The sequence below is a fragment of the Canis lupus genome, chromosome 7 (assembly GCF_048164855.1).
Source record: "Canis lupus baileyi chromosome 7, mCanLup2.hap1, whole genome shotgun sequence".
In the NCBI taxonomy this organism is placed as follows: domain Eukaryota; kingdom Metazoa; phylum Chordata; class Mammalia; order Carnivora; family Canidae; genus Canis; species Canis lupus.
The window spans coordinates 61,834,804-61,847,067 of record NC_132844.1 but is presented as its reverse complement, the minus strand read 5'-3'; the positions used below and the strand labels follow the sequence as shown (position 1 = coordinate 61,847,067).

General features: G+C 50.9%; 1 protein-coding gene across 1 annotated transcript in view; it reads left to right on the top strand.

The window, feature by feature from the left end:
* TAF8 (TATA-box binding protein associated factor 8) overlaps positions 1–3,164 on the top strand; it is a 31,547-nt gene extending 28,383 nt beyond the window's left edge. The window contains exon 8 of the mRNA XM_072833029.1: positions 2,704–3,164. Within this exon, the coding sequence (XP_072689130.1) occupies positions 2,704–2,727 (24 nt within the window). The 3' untranslated portion in view covers positions 2,728–3,164. The remainder of the gene's footprint in view (positions 1–2,703) is intronic.
* The last annotated feature ends 9,100 nt before the right edge of the window (positions 3,165–12,264 follow it).

Sequence of the window (12,264 nt, the reverse complement as noted above, 5' to 3'; positions counted from 1 at the left end):
TCTGTCCTTCCAGCCTCTATATCTCCTCTCCACATTATACTGATCCTTCCTTTCCTCATCCAGTCATTCAACAAATGTTAACTGAGTACAACGTGCAGGCGCTGAGCCAGATGTTGGGACACAGCACAGAGTATAGTAAAGTCATTGCCTTCTTTGACCTTATGGTCCAGCTGTGGGAGAGACAGCTCACAAACAATGACCCAGAATGTTGGGTGGTCGAGCGGGGTCCTGAAAGGAAAGTGATAGGCTGCTTTGCATAATTTAAAGATTTATTTATTTATTTGAGAGAGATAAGGGGGGGGACACACATGCCTGGGGGGTAGGGGCAGAAGCAGAGGAAGAGAAAGAATCTCAAGTAGGGGGGATCTCTGGGTGGCTCAATGGTTTAGCGCCTGCCTTCAGCCCAAGCGGTGATCCTGGAGTCCAGGATCGAGTCCCGTGTCGGGCTCCCTGCATGGAGCCTGGTTCTCCCTCCGCCTGTATCTCTGCCTCTCTCTCTGTCTCTCATGAATAAATTAAAAAAAAAAAAAAAAAGAATCTCAAGCAGACTCTATGCTGAGCTCAGAGCCCACCATGGGGCTCGATCTCATGACCCACGAGATCATGACCTGAGTCAAAACCAAAGGGTCAGAGGCATAAATGACTAAGCCACCCTGGTGCCCCTGCTTTGGGTAATTTAAGGAAAATTTAATAAAGGGATTACCTCCAACAGTGCTGTAGGGGATAGGAGCATGCGAGGGTGGTATGCTGCCTGAGGGAGCAACAGGGAGGGAGGGAGGGATTACCAGAACCTGGAGAGAGAGGCCTGTGTGGGTGCCTTCTGCCAAGAGCTGAGGCCTCCATCACTGAGGTGCCCAGCCACACAGCAGGAAGGAGCCAGCAGGGGAATTAATACCCAGACCTCAGGCTCCTGCTCCTGCTTGTGCTCTGCTGAGTGGAAGCTGGAAGCCAGAGGGTGAGCCTCCCAGGGCACAGCACCGGGTGCGGGTGGGAGTGATTGGATCTGGAGGTGCAGATGAGAGGGGCCAGGTGCCACAGGGGTTGCTATTTTATTTTGTTTTATTTTTTTAAGATTGTATTCATTTATTTGAGAGAGAGCATGAGCAGGGGGAGGGTTAGGGTGGGGAAGGAGAGAGGGCCCAAGAGGGGAGAGGGAGAAGCAGACTCCCTCCTGAGCACAGAGCCAGACACAGGGCTCCATCCCAAAACCCTGAGATCATGACCTGAACTGAAGGCAAACGCTTAACCGACTGAGCCACCCACAGTGCCCCAAAGGGGTTGCTATTTTAAAAAGCATAGGGAAGGAAAGCTGTCTTTGAGCAGGGTCCTGAATGCATCGACGAGGCCAGCGGAGTGGAAAAGCATTGCAGGAAGACGGAAAAGCAACCACTGTGTGCCTGGGGAAGACAGGAGAGGGGTCAGGGAGGAGCAGGGGGCCACACTTCACAAAGCCTTCCGGGCCTGAGTAAAGCGCTTTGGGTGTTACTTAGAGGTGAGTAACAAGGGAGTGTCAGGGATCTTTCTGGCCACTGGGTGGTGTCTCGGCTAGAGGGGCAGGAGACTACTTGTCTGCAGTTAGTTTCATGAAGTCTGACATTGAGCAAACGTGAACCAACCAGGACAACTGGCACCCCCCAAACTGGAGAGAATGTTAGTTCTGGCTCCGAGAGCACCAGCCGGGCCTCTGGGCCTCTCCCTGCTGGGAAGAGAGAAGAAAGCAACATGCAGTAACTCCCTTCCCCCCAGGCGATCCCTCGTAGCCAGGGAGACAAACACAAGAACCTGTGTAACACCACGTACCTAGACAGAGGAGCAAGTGTCAGGAGAGGGTTGGACTTGAGGACTGAAGACTGGCCTGAATGGGGTGGGTTTGGCGAGTGAAGCTTCTGGAAGAGGTAAGGGACTGGGGAGAGCTGGGGTGGCCTGAAAGAAGGTGGGAGGTCAGGTGACCCAGCCTCAGAGGACTCTGGTGCTCAGGTGCCCACCATCCCCAAGGCCCCCACCTACCCCTGCACGGCCCCCGAGGCTCCTGTGACTCTCCTGGAACATCTTTGGAGGCCAGTGTGGTGTCAACTGTAACCAGCCTTCTCCCTCGTAAATCTGGCAGAGGTCCCTTTCGTGGCATTGGTCCTCAGGTTGCACCCCAGCTAGGCAGGTTGGGTTTGGGAACATATCTTCCAGCTCTACACCAGTATTGCCCCAAGAAAGGGGCCATTTGAACTGGGGGGGTCTGGGATCAGAAGGGGCTCGGCTCCAGCTCATTCAACCAGGCGAGTTCCTGATGATCAGCGAGGCTTTTCGGTAGTCGGGGTCAGGAGCCTCAAAGGCCCTAAGTAGTACCTGTGCCCTGGCTGTAACAGGAGCGACCTGAGCCTTAGCAGTTATCCACCGGCATGAAAGAGCCCTGGGGTCCCCAATTCTTTTTTTTGAGATTTTATTTATTTATTCATGAGAGATACAGAGAGAGAGGCAGAGACACAGGCAGAGGGAGAAGCAGGCTCCGCGCAGGGAGCCAGATGTGGGACTCGATCCTGGGTCTCCAGGATCATGCCCTGAGCTGAAGGCAGCTCTAAACTGCTGAGCCACCCGGGCTGCCTGAGGTCCCCAATTCTAATTTGATTTCTTTAGATCTTTGTGGTGCATCCACTTAGGAATTTTCCTCAGCCACTGATGGTGGGTCTATCATTCTTCTGTTTTACTCAGGCTCATACTGAGACATGTTTTTAATTCTCTGCATGTGAGGCAGCCCAGTGTCCAGGTGCAAGTGGGGGCAGCCGGCCCGAGGGTAAAGATTTCCCATGGACATGTCGCTTCTGGAACACATTCAAGGTACTTCTCTTGGAGCGAGCGGCTGATCCTCATCTCCATTTTATTACCAGCTTTTCCTTCTTTACTAAAAAGTTATCTTATTTAATTTTGAATAGATAATATTTGTCCACAGTATAAGTAATTTCAAAAATGGAGAAAGATGAAAGTGGTGACTAAGCAGCTCTTTCTTTCCGTGTTTCCCAGACTCCTGGGTCTCGTCTACCGGGTATGATACCGGTATGATAGTAGCAATATTATCTTACATGCTCTTCCAGAAATAGTCTGTGTTTCGAAGGCAAGTGCTTATATATACTCTCTCCTCTTTTTACATAGTAGTAGATACCATATAAACTATCCGTGCTTTCTCCCCTCTTCTCAGTGTGCCATTTGGCAATGGTTCTACGTAAGTAATAAAAAGTTGCTTCCTTCTGTTCCTTGGCTGCATGGTGTTCCATAGTGTGGCCCTACCACTAACTTACTCAGCCAGCTCCTGGGCTATGGACATGTAGGTAGTTTCCAGGCTTCTATGACCACGCATGGAGGCAGCAAACACACTTGTGCACATGTCACTTTGCCATGCGTGCCCACTAACCATGGACCAGTGTCCCCAGATGTCTCACTAGTCGTGGCAATGATTTACACTCTCACCCCAGTGTCTGCTGAGTACACTTCCACCTCCTGTGTCTCGAAACTTGTCGGAGGCTCACCAGCCTGAGAGGTAGAAAATGGTACCTTGCCGTGGTTTGGCCTGAGTGAGTGGAGAGTCTTTTCCTGTTCATTGTATCATGGCAAGCAAGCGTGTGGGTGGGTATCAGCGGGAACTGGGGACTTGAGCACCATGTGGAGTGATGGTGCCCCTCAGAGGGGCACCCCAGACAATCACAAACTCCTTCTGGGCTGAGACTTTAGGAAGAGCATCTCAGGGATGGTGACGTGTGAGTTGGCCCTTGAAGGTGACCAAGTCAAGCAAAGGACAGACGGGACTTTTTTTTTTTTTAATATTTTATTTGTTTTTTGAGAGAGATCATGAGCAGGAGGGAAGGGCAGAGGGAGAAGCGAACTCCCCACTGAGCTGGATGTGGGGCTTGATCCCAGGATCAGGACCTGAGCCAAAGGCAGATGCTTAACCGACTGAGCCACCCAGGTGCCCCAGAAGGGACATTCTAGGCAAAGAGAACAGAGACCACAGTAGGTGAGGGGGACACGGGGCTGCCCATGGAAACGAAGATTAAAGTTGGACCCTAAAATCCTCATTGGCCTCACCAGGGAGTTTCTGTTTTGTTGCTGTAAGGGTCAGGGGGCCAGTGAGAAACCAAGATGTATTTTGGAACAAATCCATTGGCAGAGCACCTGCTCTACACCAGACACCACACTAAGCACTTCACATAGATTTCCTGTGTGCATCTCCCAGTGGCCTGATGAGGTGGTATCATTATCACCCCCGTGGACACACGGCTCATCTCATTCATAGTGCTATCATTCTCGCTGCTTCATGCTGCTTAACAGAAGAGGACACAGAGGCTCAAAGGTTTAAAAAAGTGTGTGAGGTCCCCAAACTATTGAATGGCTAAATGGACTTCAAGCCCTGCTTCCTCCTGGCCACTGCCTGCCACCTCCAGAGTCACCAGTTGGGCCATTTCTTGGCTGAGTGGGGCCCGAAGGGGACAAGAGCCCTCACAGGGAGTAGAGGCAGCTGCAGGAGGCAAGGCCCCCTCCCGACATGCATCCTGTGATACCAGTGCCTGAGGCATTTTCCAAGTGAGCACTGTGCGCATCAAGCAAACGCAGACATGCGTTTTTCCCTTTTTTACACAGGTGTTAGCGTACTGCATCCATTTTCCTGCATTTGTTTCTTTCCCCATTAATATCTCTTAGAATTCATTCCATACTGGTTCATAAAGAGCATCCCTATTTGTTTTTATGACTGCAGAGTGTTCCATTGTGTGTCTTATTCTAATTTATTATCATTTATTTAGAGAAACTGAGGATATTTCCAACAATGATGCAATGACATGATGTCATTTTGCTTGGATATCTGTAAGCCAGCTTCCTAGGAGTGGAATTCTCAGCCCACAATATATATTTCACATTTTGATTGCTATTGCCAAATGCCCTCCATTGGGGTGGTATCATTTTAGCCTCCCTCTGGGGAAAAGGAGCCTGTTTCCCTACACCCTTGTCAAAACAATGTGTGATCAAAGTTTTAATCTTTTGCCAACCTAAGTGAAAAATGGTGTTTTAGAATAGCTTTAGTTTGCATTTCTGTTATGACTGAGGTAAACTTTTCCGTGGTGGATTTTGAAATACAGTGTTCCCAGCACAGCATCCCTGCTGAGGAGGGACCCCAAATGTTCTCTGGAACACAGCTTTCTCCACTGTCCCTGAGCAACTGTGGGCATCTGCCAGTCATTTCAATTCATCAATTGTCCTGGCGTGCATGCCCAGGAGCAGAGTGAAACTTGGCATTCTCAGAGAGGGATGTATTCCATACAAATCATCCTAGTGGCAGCCCCCATATGCATTATTTCTCTCCAATGCCAGAAGCTATCCTTTTCCTTGACCATCATCCCCCGAAAATTCAAATAGGATTAGCAAAGCAGTGTTCCTTCTCCCTTCCCCCATGTTTCTGGGGCCAGGTACATTCTGGAGAATGATTAGACATTCTAGGCTCCCAGGTGCTCCCAAGTTGGCCAGTCTCCAGGAAAACAAAAAGGTTAAATAAGACATACATGTAAGGAAGCCCAAGTTTTGTACTCCTTCCAACACTTGCTGGTGTGGGATGCCGTCCCCACAAGCTTGTCAGAGATAGCAGTACCTGGGCCTGGGCCCTCTCTTGAGGCCCCAGGTGACAGGGCCAGCTGCTGCGCTCTGGAGGGTCTTTCAGCCAACCCAGAGGACATGGATCCTGTCCTCAAGGAGCCCTAGGCTAGTCCTGCCTTGTCCTCTGAAGTACTTAGTTCATTTTATCAGAGGCCCAAATGAACTGGGTCTCAAGATCTCCCCTGAAGTCTTCTTCTGGCTTCATGGAATGTTCTGGGAACTCTGGGATCTTGTCAGGGAGTGTGTCCCAGCTTGTATGAGAGAGGCCTGCATCCTTCCTGAGCTCTCAGAAGGACCCAGGAACTGTCCCCAGTAGCTCTCCTTGCAGGGCAGGGCCATCTCCAACTCATCCACCTGGACCCTCTCCCACCCCATCAACCCCAGCTCTACTCTCCCTTCCCAACCAAGTTCTCTCTACCTCGAAATAATTCTATATGATTTTTAAATAATAATGACAACAGCATATAGTTCCTTTTAAAAATAATATTTATTTATTTGAGAGAGAGAGAGAGGCCAAGGGAGAGAGAGTTTTAAGTCTTAAGTAGACTCCACACTGAGCATGGAGCCCGATGTGGGGTGTGATCTTATGACCCTAAGATCACGTCCCTGAGATCACGACTTGAACCGAAACCAAGAGTCTGATACTTAACCCACTGTGCCACCCAGGTGCCCCAACATATACTTCTATAATATTTAACATGTGCCAGGTACTATTTAAATGTTTATATTAAATGATAAATGGACATAGTACAAAATTCAAAAGGTAGAAAAAGATGCACAGTAAAAACTAAGCCTTCCTCTTCATGCTGTTTCTTCCTCCACCCCACCCCCCACTCCAGAAATCACCACCAATCCCTGTCTCCTGTGTGTCCCTTCAGAGCTCTTCTATGGATATATAAGCACACAGGTATATATGTTCTCTCGTCACTGTCACACAGACGGTGGCCTAAAAAACGCCACCTTCTGTACCTTTGGCTTTTTTGGTTAATTTTTCCAGGTTTGCTTTTCACTGCCCTGAGAGTCTTACCCTCCTTCCCATCTCTAAATGCAGTGCGCTGTGATGGGGTGGAATGGTGACTGGCTTTGGGACCGGCAGGTCTTCGGTCAGTCCTGGGCCCCTCTGCTCAACTAGCTGCAAGTGACTGAATCACCTGCTTCTCACTTTTCTCACCTGCAAAGTGGGCTGATACCTCAAAGGTGTTACTGAGAGAGAAGGGGGAGGGAGAGAGAGGTGTGATATTAGAGATGATACGTGTGACACTCATGCTCATACCAGCATTATCCCCAGTTTCCTCCCGGCACCCCTGGATTGCTGATTGTGACCAGGGTCTGGGTTACGGAGCAAGGGCACATCCCCACATCCCAAGGGAAGGTGACAGCAAGTGCAAAGGCTCTGGGGCAGGAGTGGCCTTAGCATGTTAAGGAGTACAGTGTGACCAGCATGGACAGATAAGGGGCAAAGTGGCAGAAGAAAGGTCAGAGGTGAAGAACGAGTGGATCATGGGGGGCCCTCATGGGAGGGAAAGGGCGAGTCTCCAGGGCACTCAGGTCCCTGTCTTCTCACTACTCATATACCCTCTTGATTCTCCAGTTTCCTTATCTGTCAACTGGGGATAGTACTGGTTCTTCAAGGATTGCAAAGTAGGACATTTGCCCTCCAAACCCTCTCCAAACATCGCGCTCAATCAAGTACCTCTGGCCACCTTCACCAGAGCCTACTCTCAAGTAGCCATCATGCTGGGACTTCTAGGAGACCAGATTTTAATGTAGATTGCAGGGTTTCTCAGTCTGACATTTTGGGCTGGACTGGGGGTGGGGGAGGCTTCCCTCTGTGTTGTAAGACTTGGGTAGCATCCCTGACTTCCATCTACTAAATGTCTGTAGGATACCCCAAGGTCTGACAACCAAAAGTGTCCAGACATTGCCGAATGTCCCCTGGGGAACAAAACTCCTCCCAGATGAAAACAGCTGAGCTAAAATTAAGCACCAAGTCTGTGCATGTTCAGGCATCAGCAAGAGGCTAGTGAAAAGGATTGGGGGCAACAGAGATTTTTTTTCCCTGTCACATCAGAATGTGTCTTCAGCCATTCCCTTTGTTTGATTTCCCAGAGGCTAGATTACAGAAATGTTCTGGAAGACAGTGTTATGTAACACTTGGGAGTCTAATCCTGGCAATGCCACTTGCTAGCTCTGTGACATTGGGCAAGTTACTTTGCCTTTCTGTTCCTGTTTCTCATCCATAAACTGAGGATAGCAAAGTACCTACCTCCTGAGGCTGTTGGGAGGATCCCATGACATAATAGTGTAAATGCTTAGAACAGTACGGAAGGTGTCCTCGCAGGCCAGGTTCCCTGGGAAACGGAGATTCTGTGTGCAGGGAGTTTCTCCGTGGAGTGCCTTCAGGATGCACAGCCAGTGGGGGAGGGGTGGGGCAGAGGAAGGGGCTGGGCTGCCTGAGGCTGCTGCACCAGGCCATCAGAAGCCCTGCAGCTAAGCTGGCCCTTCAGAGTTGTCCTGAGCTGGGGCCTGGGATGCCCCATCGGTGAATGTGGGCTGCCCCCAGAGAGCAAAGGTGGCTTTATGGTGGAGAGGACAGTCCCCAGGGAAGGACTCAGCTGAGCGGAACTTCAGTTCTGAAAGGGGAAGGGGGCAGGGCCGAGAGCGCCTGTTGGCCAGTATTGTGAGATTAGATTTAAGTAGAAATAAAATGTTTTTATTTTTATTTTTTTAAGATTTTATTTATTCATGAGAGACACACAGAGAGAGGCAGAGACACAGGCAGAGGGAGAAGCAGGCTCCCTGCGAGGAACCCCATGTGGGTCTCGATCCTGGGACCCCGGGATCATGACCTGAGCCAAAGGCAGACGCTCAACCACTGAGCCCCACAGGCGTCCAAAGCTAAAGTACTTTTAAAACACCCCGGACTTCGGAGGAATTACTCCCAGCCCCACAGTGCCCCATGGCCCTCTCCTAGTACCCATGTATCCCTAGCCAGCTCTCTCTCTTATTGCCCTCCTGGAGGGAGAGGGGCACACAGAATCCAGAGAGGCGTGGCCACCTGCCCCAGCAGGAGACAACGGGCAAGGTCACCTGGCCTGTAGTACTTGAGATTCTTCTTTGGTGTGTTGGGAATGGTACTGCCTACCCCGAGTGAGGAGACAGGATTAAATGGGATAACACATGGCAGTTCTCAAGGCATGGTCCCTGGGCCATCATGACTAGCAGCCCCATTGGGGAACTTGTTGGAAATGTGAATTCTCAGGCCCCATCCCAAATCCACTGAGTCAAGAGCTCTGGGAACAGTGTTTTGACAAGTCCTTCAGTGCTACTGATGCACGCTCAAGTTTGAGAGCGACTGGTGTACCAGACAGTACTTGGCTCTGAGCCTGGATCCTGGAAGGAGCCACGTCAATCTCAGTTGAATCTGAATCTGAACTCGGTACACCTGCCAGGCTTGAGGTCGCCTGTGAGCAGAGTGCCACCTGCTGGTGACAGCCAGCCTGTGTCTGTGCACACATAAGGATCACACAGGGATTCAGGGCTACTACACCCACCGGCAAGGAAAGCAGAGCTGGACACCAGGGCCAGCTACCTGGATGTCTGCTCCTCCCTCCCCTCCACTCTCCCTGGAGAAATCAGGTTAGAGTGAATGTCAAGGGCAGCTTTCAAGGGCCCAGAAAAGTCACCAAAAGATAGCAGCAGTGAGTGTGTTTGAGTCAGTGATAGCAAGTACTCCTCACCACGGGTTTAAGTGTCGGATACACTGAAGGGAAAACAAACAGACGGCAGCCCTCCTTCCTCTGCTCCACTTATGCAGCCCTCCTTCCTCTGCTCCACTCCACTCCCACTGGAGTCACTGAGCTGGGGACAGCTTTGATGACTGGTCATAGGCCACAAGAGGGGCCACCCATAGTGTCCCATGTGGCCACCTGCTCTGTTGGCTACCCAGCTCTCCTGGGTGGGAGAACTTTGTATTTTCCTGCTTTTTATTCCAGCTGTGTGTGTGTGTGCGCGCGCGCGCACATGCATGTCTCCTGAACTGGATCGTGATCCTTTTGCTTGGTTCTTTGGCTTGTACTGAGCAGCATCCCCCCAGCAGTATTGAATGGAATTGATGAGGCTTTGTGCTCACCTTAAGTATTTGGAACAAATGCTGAAAAGTTTTGAGCCAAAACATGGAAAGATCACAGAGAGAACAGAAGAGAGAAAGAACACACACAGGAGCCTACCAAACCCTGTTTGTAGTGGCTCAGAAAATAAACTAGAGAACAACAGGATAGCAGGAGATACACCTCTGCAATGAGGAAAGGTAAAAGCAATCTGGAGGCTCAGTCTGTGGAAGACAAGACTGAAGAAATTCAATTTTCTTTTCTTTAAAATTTTTATTTATTTATTAGACACACACACACACACAAACACAGAGGCAGAGAGAGAAGCAGACTCCATGCAGGGAGCCGGACGTGGAACTCGATCCCGGGTCTCCAGGATCACATCCTGGGCTGAAGGCGGCGCTAAATCGCTGAGCCACCCGGGCTGCCCAGAAATTTAATTTTCAAGAAGGCAGAGGGAGCATCTGGCAAAGGGTGCTGGCTGTGGCCAGCTTCTGAGAGGAGTGCTAGGGGTCGTGATCCTAACACTGACGTGGAAGAGACTGAGACAGTGAGTCTGGTGCGTCTGTGTTCTCTGCGCTTCGATCTCTCCTGGGCCCTGAAGACCCCACGCAGGCTGTTGAAGGAGCAAGTCTGACCACTGTAAGGCTTCCCTCCTGAGGGAGGACTCTCCAGGGGGGAGGGCTGGAGAACGGGTGCTGTTCCTTCTCATTCTCCAGCCCACGTTGGGCAGAACCTTTCTCCTCGATCCCCGTTCCATAGGTGGGATAGGCTGTGGCTCCAGACAACATTGCTGGAGACTAAAGGATGTCGGAAGAGTAGACAGAGCGAGAGCCTTCTGGATGGTTGGAGCTGGCAGCTCTAGGAGGCTGGCTCACTCGCAGGGCACAGGGGCCCTGACCTGATAGGAGGGCTGCCTGCCACCCCGCATGCTGGCCCTTTGTAAGGACAGGAACAGCCTCACCTGGTAGCCACCTCCTGGCCTTCCTGTCTCCACTTAGAGGGTGGCGTGTCTTACCTCACCAGGCAGGAGCCACTCCAATGCACCCTGACACCTTCGGAATGAAACCCAAGAGACTCCATCTCTAAAAACCATGATTTTGTGCCACCCGAGAACCTCAGCATTGGGTCAGGTTACACACATCTTAGAAATAAGACAGTTGTGTCATCACTAGTCCATGGGAGACATGATTTTTGCTCTCGAGGAACCTAAATAGTGCTTGACAGTGTTTAATTAAATACTAACTTGTGGGATCCCTGGGTGGCGCAGCGGTTTAGCGCCTGCCTTTGGCCCAGGGCGCGATCCTGGAGACCCGGGATCAAATCCCACGTCGGGCTCCCGGTGCAGGAGCCTGCTTCTCCCTCTGCCTATGTCTCTGCCTCTCTCTCTCTCTCTCTCTGTGTGACTATCATAAATAAATAAAACTTAAAAAAAATAAAAAATAAATACTAACTTGTATTCATTCAACAAACACACATTTAGGGCCGCTGCTAGTGCCAGGAGCAGCACCAGATGCTGGAGATACTAGGATAATGAATAAGACCAGTATTCCTTGCCTTGTGGAACTTATCAGCTGCAGGGGGAGGGAGATGTGGAACAAGTAATACCGATGTGAGGGGGCCAGGGGACCCCAGGAGCCTTTAGCAGGAACGAATGTAACTGAGGGGGTGAGAGATGTCTGGGGGACCCCAGGAGCCTTTAGCAGGAACCAATGTGACTGAGGGGGTGAGAGTTGTCTGAGCAGAGCCTGCAGGGTGAGGAAGAGCCGGGCAAGGGAAGTCGGTGCAGAGGCGTGGAGGGAGGCGTTTCTGAGCAGCAGGGGCCTGGGGAGGGCTTCCTGCAGGAGCTCTGAGTTCAGCTGGGCCTTGAAGCAGCGAGGCAGGTAGCAGTATTTAGGGATGGCACAACCATGGGCCTGGGTGCTCCAGTCTCAAAACTGTAAAAAGGAAGTAAGGGAAAAAGAGTTCCTTTTGGAGAGGTCCAACTTGAGTAGCTGGCCAGGCATCCACCTGGGAATGTTCAGGGGGCACTTCCACATTAGAAACATGGACCTCTGGTGCAGAGGGGTTCAGTTTTCCAAAGAAGAAACTATAGAGAAGGAGACTGGAAGCCAAGGTCCAGGTGCTGAAACACCTGGGTGGAAGAAGGGAGCCAGCCTAGAAGACAGAAGCCCGTAAGAACACGTTCTGTAGAAGCTCAGAGAACGGTTCTCCAGGAGGGAAAGGAGTGGCTTCTCCGTGCCAGACGAAGCTTCTAGGTCCCCAGAAATTGGCAGGGGAGCACAGGATAATTCACGTAAATGAGTGAGCATTCAGAATGCATTGTCTTAGTCCCTACCCTTCTCCCAGAACTTCACCTTCTCTCACCTTCCTGCTAAAAGTATCCCCAGAGGCCCCAACACCAGATCTACAGCAGATGGCCATCCCTGCGGCTTCGGAGGGAGGAGGCCCAGGTTCTCTGCCTGGTGTCAGTGGCCACCTGACCTGGACAGCTAATCATGGGACGCCAGCATTGCCTTTGAGTGGC